The sequence below is a fragment of the Colius striatus genome, chromosome 27, assembly GCF_028858725.1.
Source record: "Colius striatus isolate bColStr4 chromosome 27, bColStr4.1.hap1, whole genome shotgun sequence".
NCBI classification, from domain to species: Eukaryota; Metazoa; Chordata; class Aves; order Coliiformes; family Coliidae; genus Colius; species Colius striatus.
The window spans coordinates 1,136,863-1,151,300 of NC_084785.1; the positions used below are offsets into that span (position 1 = coordinate 1,136,863).

At 47.1% G+C, this 14,438-nt stretch overlaps 1 protein-coding gene across 1 annotated transcript; it reads right to left on the minus strand.

The window, feature by feature from the left end:
- Positions 1–5,476: 5,476 nt before the first annotated feature.
- On the minus strand, positions 5,477–10,120 carry NEFM (neurofilament medium chain). Its single transcript, XM_062015835.1, has 3 exons — positions 9,059–10,120; positions 8,577–8,701; positions 5,477–7,355 (listed from the first exon to the last, which is right to left on the minus strand). The coding sequence occupies exons 1-3, from the start codon at positions 10,118–10,120 to the stop codon at positions 5,981–5,983; spliced, it is 2,562 nt and encodes an 853-aa protein (XP_061871819.1). The 3' UTR covers positions 5,477–5,980.
- Between the last annotated feature and the right edge of the window lie 4,318 nt (positions 10,121–14,438).

The following is a 14,438-nucleotide window of genomic DNA, read 5'->3' on the forward strand; positions in this document are numbered from 1 at the left end:
TAAAGCTAGTCAATAAAGTTACAGAAATGCTTACACAGGTTCCTTGTGTGTGTTGTGTGTCACTTAAAAGGTTGATGAAGTGGTGTGTCACACTCATTTTTCAAGCCTGTGTAACCCAGGATAGGGGGTACTGGTTTCTGTCTCTAGCTGATATGCTTAGGGACAGAATTTCTTGATGGGGCTGTAAACTGTCACATGGAAATCCTGGAGTGGTGGAAAGACACTGGTGTCAGAATTTGCTGGTGGGTTGCACTGGGCTGCTGTATGCACACACTCCCTTCTGCCTTTGGAGGAAAGGACAAGTTGTAAGAAACCAGAAACAGGGAAAAGAATGCAAACGTGGCTTTTAAACATTGGTAGGAGGTTGGTCAAGGCGGGGGGTGGGGGGTGGAGGAATGTGGATGTGGCTGAGACTTGGAGCAATGTCTATCACAAAAAGCTGTGGTGTGGTGTTTGAGAGAGTGACAGTGTGGGGAGAGTTCTCTCAGATGCTTCAATGAGTTGCTTTTGCAGGCTGCTATTTTGAGACAATCCACTGTGGACTCCCAAGGTTCATTTTCTTCTGAGAATTTGTCAGGGCCTTTTGAAGCTTGGAGTGTGAGCTGAAGAAAGGTCTAAGCTGTGCTCAGGCAGAAAATAGGAGCAGCTCAAACTGAAGCCTGGCAATACTGAAAGTGATGCCAAGGTCCTGTGGTCTGAGCCTATTTGTTTTCAATTAGCTGAAGCTGATGCCCTTAGCACAAGGTTTAATTTTATGCAAGTATTGGCCTAATGCTGCACATGAAGGCATCTGAAATACAAGAAGCACATGTTAAAACAAGCATTATGTAGTTGCACTAGACCTTTTCACAGTCACATTTAGCTTGGTGGATTTTTTTCTCAGGGTTTTAGGATAACTTGATTTTGTACATTGTCTTCATGACATCAGTTGCTTTGCATTGCTTCTCCTAAGAAGGGTCTGTATACCAATTTTGAGGGGTGTTCTAAAAGCATCTCCCTTTTCAGTGTTCAAGGAGTTACAGAGAAGATGGTAAGGGATGAGGGTAAGCACTTAAGTCTTTCCTTCCATGGTAAACTAAAAGATAGGTAAACTATTTGTCCCTTTCTTCAACAACATCTCTTTGAACTCTTGCACATTTCCCTTCTGCTTTCACTGGGGATTTTTCTACATGTCTCTATGCAGACTGATGCTGACCAAGCAGATTTTACTTTCTATCTCCAGGAAAGCAGTGATGAGCAGTGGTGGGGGGTGGGGGTTGGGTACTTGCAGTATGATGGGTCAGAGACTCAACCACACTGTCTGCTCAGTGCTTTTAAATGCCATCAATGTGATTGCAGGAGACCTTTTTGCTACGTGATACCCTTAATTCAAACAGCAGAATACTGAGTCTTGGAGATGGCCCTTGGAAACTCACCCAAGTGCTGTCTCAGGAAATGCTCAGCATGGCACTTCAGTCAGGAGAGAGGTTCTGCTCCTATGGAGAAAAACCTGTGTAATGCACCAGCTCAGAACTCATTATGACCATTAAAGCCAACCCACTGTTAAATAGATTGGCACATATTAAAACCACTGCCCCATCCTGCCTTTCCCCATCAAACAGCTCCTTTTAACTTTTCAGTACTTCATTCTGCTTCCTGTTTCGTGTCTCTTTTCCTTTTTCAGAGAAGCTCCTTCATTCAGTCCTTTGTATTCCTTTCTCTTCTGGGAAGCAGTTACAGCTTTCCCAGGCATTGCAAGCAGGCTGCTAGGGATGCTCTCAAACCAGCACACTGAGAGAGATCCCAGCAACCACATTTCTCCTTGCAGTGTATCTCAGTCTGATCCCCACTCCTTATGTTATTTTTAATGTATTGCAGCTAGAGGAGAGAATTCACAAGTCTGCAGGAAATGTGTGAGTCACAGCCATGGCAATGAACTGCAGAGAGTGACAAGCTGCAGTGGCCATCCAGCCTGGCTTGTCACCCCAGTCCTGCCTTGCTGCTAAAGTAAACTGTTTGGAGGAAGGCTGGAAGCCTGTGTTTGTGTGCTGAGATGTTCACAGGCTTGTGGAGATCCTATTGGCAGTGCTTGTTTTACCTTTGAAAATCCAGGAGCTGGCTTTGACGCAATGCAGTAAAAGCAGGCAGAGGGAGATGCCGTAGAAACTTTAACCCAAGTTGCAGCTGCAAGTGAAGCCATGAGTCTCCCCCTGACTTTTCTCATGCTGTTTGTGCAGACAGGGTCTGGATCAGGCCAGGGTCTCATCCCAGGGAAGACAACTAGAAGGAGATACTGAATGCTTTTCTTGAGGTACATGCACACACTCACTCCCACTCTACAAGAGGAAAACTTGTACAAGTATAATATCCATATCCTAGTAACTAAATAATTGACAATTTGTCACTTCCTGCTTTTCTACAGTACTTGAGGGTAATTTAAACCTGAGCAGAGAAAGAAGAAAGCCCACAAGTGAATGGGAAAAGCACAGACCCCGATGCTTGGAGAATATTCTAGTGCCTGACTCATCTCCCTGGCAAATGCAACCTCTTTGTGTTTTGTAACACTTCCCAGCTTGTTCCCACCTGGAATTTAGCTCTTGGATGCTCAGAATCTCTTAATTATAACATCTCCACAACCCAGTACAGTACAAAGATCCTGTTTGAGAGCCTACCAGCTCCTGAAGTAACACAGGTCTTAGCCTACCTTAACTAAGATGCATAAATCCTCACAGTAACTTCCTTTAATGATTGTTTTTCCCTTTGTGGAGTCTTTTGTATTCCTTAATAAACTTCTGTGTGTGAAAGTAATTAATCCCTTCTCTGGTTAAGCACAGTCTGAAGAAGTAATTGGTGCAGAACAGGCAAATAACATACTATTTATGCATCTCTGCCCTGGAATTATGCTCTCTTTTGAAAGTGCTTGATTGCAGATGTCAGTAGACAAAACCTCTTGGCAACATTAAATATTAATTGTTTCTTATAGCTTTATAAATATTTAGAAGTGTCTTAACCAGTTGGTTATTTCTCCTAGGATTTGATAGAAACATTTGTAGTGGGAAATAGACTAAACTCACAGATTTATTTTGTGTGTTAGAGCAGAGGAAAGACAGCAAAGCAGTTGTGGGTAATAACTAAGGCTGCAATATGTTGTGGGTAGAGGAGGGGTGGGTAAAATGAGGACATTTTGAACTGAATCACATCATTGGGTAGCCCAGGATTTGGCCTCCCATGCAGGTGATGCAGTGAATTCCCCAAACCACTCAGGAAAGTGGGTATATCCTGGGCAGAGGTGTTGATACATCGCCCTTGTGCAAGATACTGCAGGCTTGGTTGGCCTACCAATGTGCAAGCAGAATCAAATCAGCACAAATGATGACCTCAAGGTCCTTGTAGCTGTACCCTACCAGAACTGAAAAGGAAGCATCACATGAAAACCAGCAAACCACTTTGAGATGCCACCTGCACCTGTGCAAGCCCCTGTTGACGTGTTCCTGAACCTCCTGCTGACACTGAAGTTTAATTGACTCTACAAGGTGACCCTCCCTTGTCTTGATGCTGAAGATGCCTGAGTTCCTGTGCTGAGGGCTGGCTTTGTGACATCTTAGTGGATTCTAGAACTGATTTGGAAGCACAAAAGCAGAATGTTTTGTGTTAAATACAGGTCTCTGGTTTGGTTTTGAGGTTCAGTGCTAGTGCTCCCACGAAAATGTTCATTTGACCTAAGAGAAAATCATCAGTGCTCACAATTTGTTGGGTATTTCTACACTTCAACATGGTGCAAACACAGAAAATAGATGGGTGTGACTGGGCTACTTAATTTCTTACTCATAAAGGTATGGTTTGTATACTCTTACATTATACTTTGATTATTTGTGAGGCTTTTTTGACACACATGGAACTTTCACAATTAACTTCCCTGCACAGAAGCTGCCATTTAATTTCCTAACTCTGCTTTAATTAAACATCCCTCAACTGGCAAGCTGTCGAGCACAGATTTCCATTATTGATATCAGCAGGAGAAACATTCATTACTTTGCCACACAAAGACATTCAGAGTGATTTGAAAGGCTTATCTGCTGTGGACTTTGTACAGTCTCTCCAGTGAAGAACATGCAGAACCCTTTCAATTAAAAACGACTTGATCTTCAATTATTGATAGGGTAAAGAATTGGAAGGCATCTGCAATTTGTAGATTTGGATCAGACCCTCAATTAGCTGACAGATTTCAGGACAATGCATCTGCTGAACCCAACCTTGAAAACCATTTGCATTTCTTTGCTAGTTACAGGAGCAGTGTTCTTCATTTTCCTTTTGAAACACCATAGGAACAAACACAATGTTAATCCCATAAGAAGCCATCTTTGTTCCCCCAATGAGTTGGGGCCCTCCTCTCATCCCCTTTGTTCATTTGTCTCTGTTTATTTTCCATGTAGTAGGATTTTAGTGGGCTCTTTAACTGCCTTCTCAATAAAGCCAATGCTTAGGATGCCTTTTATTGGAAATAAAACCAAATTAAAGCATTTTTTAATCTGTCAGTCATCCCAGGTATCACCTGAGCCCTACCCAGCCTCAGTTCAACTCTGGAAGGGTCTCCTTTCTACAGCTATTTCCCAAAGAGTTAACATAACACTTTTGATACACGACACCAACATCATCTCTGGGACACTTTCCTTTTGCAGGAATTTATTTGCTCTCAGTTTTGTGTTCAGAGGCAGATTGCACCTGCAGATCATTTGACATAGAGAATGAATAAGGATGTTCCTATATATTTCCCCCCCACACACACTCCTGCCTTAATTAATCAGAACCTACCCCATTTTGATGAGCACATGGTATCTTGGTTGAGATTCTTAATGGGTCTCTGCAAATTGACTTGACACAGTTGAGTTATAGAAGACACCATGACCAGGTGTGATGCAGACAGGCTGTCTTCACCAGAAAAAACAAACCAAGGCTTGCTCTAGAAATTGCCATATGATTAAGGCTCTTGTTACATGTAGAGACTGGTGTGCAGGGAGGAAAATGATACTTGCAGCAGCTTAACACTTTTACACATAGTACAAGCTAAGGGATGTTAGCACTACACAGCTCAGAAACCCTCCTGTTGTCAGCAAAAGTGATTTTAACCCCTCTTAAACACCTAAAGGATCTGCAGCAGAGTACAATAGATCCCACTTTACTCCAGAAAGCACAGGATACCACTCAAATATTTTATATAGCTCTTAAGTATTTGCTTAAGCCAACTCAAGTATTTGTGCTACAGGAAAACCGTTCATCATATCCCATCAAAACATCTTCTAACTGAGGACACAAAGGGGCAAAACTCAAGCAACTTCCCATCCCATGCAATTATGTTCCCCTTCAGGACAGAGTATCAGACATCAGGAAAGGATCTGAGTTGGAAAGAAGTCACCCAACAAGTCATGTTTTCAGTATTGACCTTTATTGAGCAAGAACTGCTGTGACTGTTTTACATCAAACAACAAAAGGTTGCATACTGTGCATGTCAACTAGGTTCTCCCATGAGCAAAAGTCCACCCTAATTGCACCAGTGAGGTAAACATAATTACTTATACGTAGCTTTCTTTTTAAGGCTAGGAGAGTTCTGGTTCTCAGGAATATTCTATGACTGTTTTCTGTTTGGTTTTGGCTCAGTTGGTTCTTTGCATAATACATCTTAAGTCGTTCCTCAGATACATCCCTCCAACAGCTCAGGAAATTCAAAAGCTTCCTTTGCACATTTCATCTCATGCACTAGTATTAGTATTTTGTTTAAGATCCCAAAGCTCTGTGGAGGGAGCACATCTTGAGCCTGCATGCATTCCCCCCCCCTCCCCTATATTGCACAAAAAAGTAAAATACTGTGTGTCTGGAGCCTCCATGAGAGAACCCATTCTGCTTTGAAGCCGTCACTCACATGCATTTTGCAGCTGTCATATGGCTTAACCTTTTGCACCGACCCAAGCTCTTGAAATTAGTTTTAATTTAGCTATGATTTACTTTATTCGGTCTCTTTAATCTCTTTTACTACAGCATGTGAAGTAACTTTCTCCACTTTCTTGGTGGACACTAGCTTCTCCTCAAAGCTTTCTTCGTGTTCCTCTACCTTCTGAGTGACTGTCACCGACTTGGTGATATATGTGGTTGTACTGTCCCCACCTTCACCAGTGATTTTCTCTGCTTTTTTGGTTACTACAATTTTCTCACCCTTCTCATCAGTCGGGCTCACATCTAGGCCATTGGTGACAACTCCCTTGTCTTCCTCCTCAACCTCCTTCTCTTTAGATTCCTCCTCTTCCTTTTTCTCCTCCACCTCCCCATTCACAGCGATGTCTTCTTTCCTGGACCCCTTGTCTACCTCAGCACTAATTTTTGTTACCTTTGTGACAGTGATGGTCTCCTCCACCACAGCCTTTTCATCTTTAACTGGGGGGGTCGGCTTCTCGGGAGAACGAGCCTTCTCTGGGGTTGCTGGCTTTTCTGGGGAGCGGGGCTTTTCTGGGCTGGCTGGCTTTTCTGGGGAGTGGGGCTTTTCTGGGGAGCGGGGCTTCTCTGGTGGCACCAGCTTCTCCAGGCTCACGGCTTTCTCTGGGCTCGCAGCCTTCTCCGGCGTCGCAGCCTTCTCTGGGGTTGCTGCCTTCTCCGGGGAGGTTACCTTTGGTGTCGCTGGCTTCTCTGGAGATGCTGCTTTCTCTTCCTCCTTGGCTGGTTTCTCAGCACCTTTCTCTACTTTCTGTTCTTTTCCTGCTTCTGCAGCCGTTTCTTTCTGGACAGCCTTGGCAGGCTCTGTCACAGGAGATTTAGGGGGAGATTTAGGGGGTGACTTGGAGGGAGGTGTTTTGACCTTCTCTACCTTTGCAGCTACCTCTTCAGCTTTGCCCTTGGCCTCAGCTTCCTCTTCCTCAGCCTCCTCCCCTTCTTCCTTTTCCTCTATTTCTTCTTTTTCAGAACCTCCTTCTTCTGCTGCATCAGATTTTGCAGCTTCTTCCTCCTCTTCCGCTTCCTCTTCCTCCTTCTCTTCTTCCTCAGGTGCAGCTGCTTCTTCTGCAGCAGCCTTCTCAGAAACAACTTCTTCCTCTACAGCTGCTGCTCCTGCTTTTTCTTCCTCCTGTTCTTCTTGCTGAGCCTTGGCTGCTATTTCTTCTGCAATAGCTGCTAGGGCATCTTCCATTTCAGACTTTTCATCCTCTACCTTTGTCTCTTCAATGATTTCTTCTACAAATTTGTGCTGGACCTTCAGCTTTGGTGGTTCAATTTTTGTTTTCTGAATTTTAGTGGATGCTATTGTGACAGATGGTTGTCTGTGTGTGAAGATGGGTCCAGTAATGCTTCCAGAGAAGGCACTGAATCTTGTCTCTTCACCCTCCAGTAGCTTCCTAAGGGAATCAGAAGGAGGGAAAAAAGTTAACATGGAAACCCAGTGTAAGGGACAGCAGGAGGGAAACAATTTGTATGTGGAATATGCTAGAGCTGATCAGCATAATCCATCACTCACAGCCCCAGCTCAGCTTTCCTTGAATCAGCTCTTTTGCAAAATTCACATTCAGCTTTTGGTTTGGTTGGTAAGGGCAGCACCTTTGGCCAATCAGCTGGAATTCACCCCTAGTGTCAAGAGCTTCATTATGGCCTAAGTCAGCACAGGCTGTGGCAAAATAATTAACTTCAGGGGGTGCACTGTGTCTTAGGTGACCTGAGAATAACACAGACACACACAGATAGAGTGGCCAAGACCTTCAAAGCCATTTAGAGCTTATCTCCTAGCTCAAGAACTTGAGCATTCACCTTTCTTGCCCAGCTAAGAAACCTGAAGAGGCTTTTGTTCAGGTAGCTTGGTCAGCAAACAGCTGCTACAGACCCCAGGGTATCTGTGTGTTCGTCTGAACAAGCTCTGGAATTTAAGCAGATCTGGAGCTGTTTTTAGGTTTTTGTTTTTACTTTTCTTATATTCAAATGCATGTTTTTCATCTAAGCCTGTGACCCAGAAAAATCAGCAGTTCCCCGATGAGACTTCTACAGTGATGCAAAAGAGACTAAAAAAGCCTGCCAGGTGATGGCAACAGCAAGCAATGTTCCCGCTCCAGATAAGAGCTGATGCCTTGAAAGGAAAGTTGAGTAAGAGAAGTGAAAGTGTATGTGACAGAGATCAGCACTCCCTGCTTGAAACCATGATCAAGCAAAGTGCCCTGTCTCTCCCAAGCATGAAAGGGAATTCGAGTGACAAGCACTGCTTGCTTGGCATATGCAAAGTGAACAGGAATTCTAAAAACCGTGTCTTTTGCTGCATCCCCTGCCGTTGTAAACAAGAGCAGAATGCGGCACCGTGCTGCTGCAGGGAGTCTGTCCTGTGCCCACAGCTCGCTGGGAGCTTTGTCACCGATTACCAGAGCATTGATTACCCGAATGAACTCTGGGCTCGTTCTGCAAACACTCCTTGTGTCTGCATAGATTTTGAAACGGTTTTAATAGTTTATTCAAGCTCTAATTTTACTTGTGTTCACTGCAGGCAGTTATTTCTTATCTGTGGCAAAGTTTCCCTAGCCAGCAGCATCTGCAGGGCTATTAATATTCCAGCCGTGTCTGCAGTGATCCTACTATACCTGTATGCAGCAATTTCAATATCCAGGGCCATCTTGACATTGAGGAGGTCCTGGTATTCCCTCAAGTGACGTGCCATTTCCCACTTTGTTCCTCTAAGCTCGTTCTCCAGCTGATGAATCGTGTCCTGTAACGGAGATGCAGAAAACCTCTGTGACACAGATATTTGCTGTACGCAGAACCAGAACAAAGTTATTCGATGGGACTTACAGAAACTTTCTGCCACCTCGAGAGGCAGTGCAAGAAGCAAAGCAAGACTCACCCGGCTCCCATCACCCTCCTAAACATCTCAGCCCCGCTGCCAGCCCTTGGAGGGGGAGGAGCAGCCCCTCAGTCAGCGTCTCCAGCTCTCCCTGCGCGCACCGGAGCATCCCCCCGCCGCGGAACTGGTACTCGAGCATCCCCCCGCCGCGGAACTGGTACTCGAGCATCCCCCCGCCGCCCCCTGCCCTGGCTCCGCGCAACCCAGCCCACCTCCCGCTACCTGATAAGTGGTGAGGTCGTTGTTGTGACGCTCCTCGATGTCGCTGAGCTGCCGTTCCAGCGACTCCTTGGTGCCGCGCACCGACTCCAGCTCGATGCTCTTAGACTGCAGCTGCCGGCGGTACTCGGCGATCTCCTCCTTGGCGGAGCGGATGGCCTCCTTGTTCTGCTCGGCAGCCTCCGTCAGCTTGGCATAGCGGCATTTGAACCACTCCTCGGCCTGGTGCATGTTGTGGTCGGACTGACACTCCAGCTGGGCGCGGATCTCCTTCAACGCCGTGGTCAGGTCGGTCTTCAGGTAGTCCTTCCTCTCCACGGTGGCGTGGGACGCCTGGAGCTGCGCCAGCAGCTCGGCCACCTCCTCCTCGTGGTTGCCCCGCAGAAAGGCCACCTCGTCCTGCAGCGACTGCACCTTCTTGTCCAGCTCCGCCCGCATCAGCGAGGCCTCCTCCATCTCCTTGCGCAGGGCACGGATGGTGGCCTCCGTCTCGTCGCGCAGCCGCGCCTCATCCTCGAACCGCTCTCGCAGGCGCTGGATGTCCTCCTCGATGTGCTCCGAATCCAGCTGGATCTGAGCCTTTTCGTGGCTCACCTGCTCCAGGGCTCCGCGCAGCTCCCGCAGCTCCTGCTCGTAGGCATCGCTCAGCTGCGCCCGCCCGGCGTGTTTCTGCCGCAGAGCCGCCAACTCCGCCTCGATCTCCTTGTTCTGCTGCTCCAAGTAATGCACTTTCTCGATGTAGCCGGCGAAGCGGTCGTTCAGCCCCTGCAGCTGCTCTTTCTCGTTGGAACGGCTCAGCTTCAGCTCTGCCGCGCCGTTCAGCAGCGAGGACTGGCTGACGTCCAGGCTCTCGGCGGAGCTCAGCACCGTGGAGCCGTAGGCAGCCCGCGGGCCCCCCAGGTTGGACCGCTTGTAAGAGGAAGAGACGGTGCTGCCCGAGCCCCGGGACCACGACTGGGAGCGAAAGCCGCTGGACGGGGAAGCGCTGGCGCGGCTGTAAGTTGCTCGGGTCTCGGTGACCCGGCGGTACGAGGGGTTGCCCAGGGGCTCCATGGTGTAGCTCATGGTGGGGCACTCGGGGGAGGCAGACAGCGCAGCGCCGCTCCGACCGCCGCCGCCTCTTATAGAGCCCGTCCGGACGGCAGCGGGGCGGCCCCGCACACGTGTGAGGGGGGCGGCCCCCCGGCCCGGCCCCGGCCCCGCCTCCCCGCCCCGCCCCTGGCCTCGCCCCCCCGCTCCTGCCCCTGCCCCGCTTCCCTCTTCCCGGCTCCCCCTTCCTAGCCCCCCAGCCTCTGATCCCTCTCCCAATGCCCCTTCCTCGTTCTCCCTCTCCTTTCCTTCTCTTCCCCTTTCTCCCCATTGCTCCTCTTCCCCCTTTCCCATCGCTTCCCCCTTGTCCCGGCTATCCCTAGTTCTCCTTTTTCTCCCCTCTTCTCTCCCTTTCCCTTGCCTTCAGCCCCTTCCCTAGGCCATCACCCTCTTCCCTTCCTCTCTTTTCTTTCTTTACTCTCTCTCTTTCCCCTCTTTGCCCTGCCCCATCGCCCTCCCGCAGCGCCCGGCGGAGCGGAGCGCGGTAGCGGTACCGGGCGGAGCAGCGCCCGGCGGAGCGCGCAGGGCCGGGCCGGGCCGGGGCCGCAGCGGCGGCCGCAGAACCTCGGACAGCTCCCGCGGGAGCCTCCGGGGCGCTCCGGGGCGCGCGGCGCTGAGGAGGGGGCAGAGGGGTGCCGAGGTACAGCTCCCCCCTCCTCCCTTCCCTTCCTCTTCCCCAGGCGAGGTCTGACACTTGAAGGTCAGGAGCGGGCAGGGAAGGGGCTGGGTGGGCTGCCCTGCGGCAGGAGAGCTCCCTGCAAAGGCTTGGCAGGGAACGGGGGGTCTGCAGGAGAGGGCTGAGTGCCGGCGTTGCGGTGCTCGAGCATCAGGGCAGTGGGAAAAGAGTTGAAAAGACTCCCCCGGCATCCAGAATCCTGGCTCTTGACTCATCTTTTCTTCTCTTTCTTTCCCTCTTTTCCTCCCACCCTCGTGTTTTATTCTAACGCTTGGTGCATTGCTTAGAAATAAATCCTCTTTCACTGAAACTGTGTTTAAAATGATGTTTTACATGGCACAACATACTTTGTAAGGGTTGCATTACAGTGACTAGCTACCACCCAGACTTCGACCTCCTCTTGGATGGATTACAGCTACACAGGCAATTGATTAGTAAGCTGCAAAGGAAAAAAAAACAACTCAAAAAAATGCTGGTGCTAGAAAAAGCTCTGCTCCAGCTACCATTGCAAAGCAGAGGAATGCTGAGAGGGGTAGATTTTAACTCCTCGCTCAGGAAGGTGCTGAAAAGCATCTGCCCGTGTTCAGCAATGTGTGAATTTTTAATCAGGTGATCTTGTTAACAGGAAAAAATCCTATTCCAGAATTGCCTTCATGCCTCTAACCTGGGACACAGACAATTCCCGGGTTTGCTGTCACTGCATCTTCTCAGTGGGGAGTTAGGGAAGTCTGAGGGACAGGGTTAAACTTTGCAAAGCACATGGAGCATCGCACCTCTGCTGGCTCATTAATATGATGCTGTCATAGGACTGCAGCACTGCAGTCAGCGGAGGAGTCTCAGCCAGCCAAGGTGGCTGCTGAGCTGTATTTGCAAACAGGGGCAGTGAGATCTGCTGTTTAACCTCTCTGGAGTTTCACAGGATAAACACAGAGATAAGGTTTTGTTCTAATCAAAGCAATCACAGATTCCTTTTTGCTAAAAGTTTTCTCCATAGGCAAAGAGCATCCCTTTGGATTTAACTGCAAGGCAAAACAGAATTGCTGCTTATCATGGCATTGCATTTTTATTCACTTTGAGGGGAAAGGATCTGTTAGGATCTGGTTTATGACTGCTTTCTTTCCCTATTGAGTAAAGACTGGGAGGGGAGGAACAGATCAGGTTTTTATACATATGGAAAACTTACTGTGAAAGAAAACATCTTGTTAACAGAAGTGCCTGGGAGTTTTATGACCCTTTTAATCTTCTGAAAACAAGTGAATGGTTTTGAGGAGGTGCAGGTAGAACTTTGTAATAGGACTCCCTTTCGTTACACACCTTGATGCATGGATGGTTTAAAATCCATTTACCCAGTATGCAAAAGAAATTGATGCTTTATAATCAAGCAGTGGTAACTTCTGACTTATTTAGTGTTGAAATTCAAGCAACGCAAACTTTTGTAGAACACATCGTCATAGGGCATGTTGATTGCCTTAAAATGAGTATATTTAGAAGACAAGTTTGCACTCACAGAGGCATTTACAAGCACAGACTTCCTTCTGAAGCAAAAGCTGTTATTTGGATTTGAAACACATTCTTACAGTGTTTGTTTCTGATCTATAAGCAGCTGCAGGTGGACATTCCTCCTGCTACGTTCCCCTGAAGGTGATCTGAAGGTTAGGATGAGTCAGGGAAATGTTGCCTTCTTTCTGATGAGCAAACTAATCCTTTTGTCTCTCAATATCCACTTTGGAGGTTTGGCAATGAGAATATTTCAGCTTATGGAGAACTTTTTTTGCCTTAAAGTTTAACAAACAGGCTACATGGGAGGAAAGAGCAACCTGATGTCTCAGGCTTTGAAGGAGAAGGAACAGGCACTCCCACTGAATCAAAAAGCAACAGCATTGATTTTGATCTTGATTATGCACTACTGACAAACCTGCATTAAAGAAATACTATAAAAGGATGGGACTGAGCTCTGCAGCTTCCTTAAACAAAAAGAAAAGCAAATACAGAAGGTGGAGTGCACAGCAAGCGTGCTGCTTCCAGATAAAGGAGTTTAAAATGCACTCAATGACCATGAATTCACTTAAATATCTTTTAAAACATTATAGAATCAGATGAGTAGAAGGAAAGGGGATTTGGAGTGGGTGTCTGTCCAGACAACTGGACAGAAAATACACTGCAGTGGGTTGGAACTATTAAAAACATCATTTATCAGCTTAAAGGGGGTTTCTCTTGGTAATTGGCTGCTTGTTGTTAATGTAAGCCTAATCTAAACTTAAGCTGAAGTGATTTCAGCCTGAATGTCTTGGTGATATCCATGCAAGGAGAGCAAATAGAAGGGATTCTGTCAGTGTGAAAAAACCACTAAGGAAATCAGAATCTGGTCCACTTTCTGTGTTCCACACCACAGAATGATGTAAATTGGCAGATGCTGCAAGCCAAGGCAGTCACACTGGTTTCTGTCTGCTGAGACCTTGGTGTCCTAAGACATTATTTGATCATCATAAACTTATAATAAATAACGACCCAGATAATCAGCTGGTTTAAATTGGTCTCATTCCAGCAGAGTCAAGAGAGCAAGAAAGAATGTTCCAGTCCAGCTGAGGATATGTCCTAATAATATACTATGGAAGAAACCACAGATTTATGGAGTAAGAGCCTGGTCCTACACAGTGGTCCTACACAGGCTTTAGGACCTTAATTCCCAGGGAAGCCAAGAAGTGATGAACATGGGTGAAGGAGTGCAGAGCAGGATGGGGCTGTGGCATGAGTGAGCAGGGCTGGTGTCCAGCTGCAGGGAAACTGAGCTGGGAAAAGCATTTCCTTTTTCATTTGCTTTTTGTAATTTGTTCAGAGCCTTGAGATTTCTGGGAGAGAGAGGTGTTAATGATGGGTTATCATAACCAGCTACAAATTCTCTTCAGCATTGTTTGGGGACCCTTGGTAGGATAAAGGAAAGTGAAGCAGCAGAAGGGAAGGGACCAAACTGAGAGTGTTTCACCTCTGTCTGTCTCCAGTTACTGGGAGTAGTGGTGGGGCTGGGCAGCTTAATGCAGCTACACCAGGCTTTTTGACAGCATGCCACAGCCTAAAACACAAAGGTCCCACTGGGCAATGCTTGTGCTTTAAGAAATGTGTGTTCTCATTTGCTTTCTGTTCAAAACTGGACTTTCTCAGGACAGAACTGGGACACAATAACGTTTTCCTCACACGTCTCACTTTTCATCATCCCCATTCAGCCTGTGGTCGTATTTCAGGACCTTAAATCAAACATTTCCAGGCACTTGCATGATTTCCTTCCTGCTTTGAGTTGCATTTGAAGGTAATAAAGTTCTGAAAACACAGTCCTAAAGCAGCATTTGCATTCAATTTACCAGGGAATGACAACTTCTGGCAAATTCCTACAGATCATCATTCGTTGCTCATCACTGCTTTTGCTTTCCCAGATTTATTTGCTGCAAGAGCAGTTTCAATGTGCAGATCTAAGTTTCCATCAGTCTCAACACCGAGAAAGATTTCACAGCCACAAGCCACTTTAATAGACTAACTTCAAAAAGCTAAATATTTACCATACTGACTACATCTTTCCTTGCATTTTCAGAACTCTGCCTTGCACACTGGCTTTATCAATGCCTG

Excerpts from the sequence above, each read along its gene's own strand:
- NEFM (XM_062015835.1), bottom strand. The coding sequence starts at position 10,120 with ATGAGCTACACCATGGAGCCCCTGGGCAACCCCTCGTACCGCCGGGTC. Across the intron at positions 8,702-9,058 it reads ACGACCTCACCACTTATCAG|GACACGATTCATCAGCTGGA; the intron begins GTAGCGGGAGGT and ends TCTCCGTTACAG. Across the intron at positions 7,356-8,576 it reads ATTGAAATTGCTGCATACAG|GAAGCTACTGGAGGGTGAAG; the intron begins GTATAGTAGGAT and ends TGATTCCCTTAG.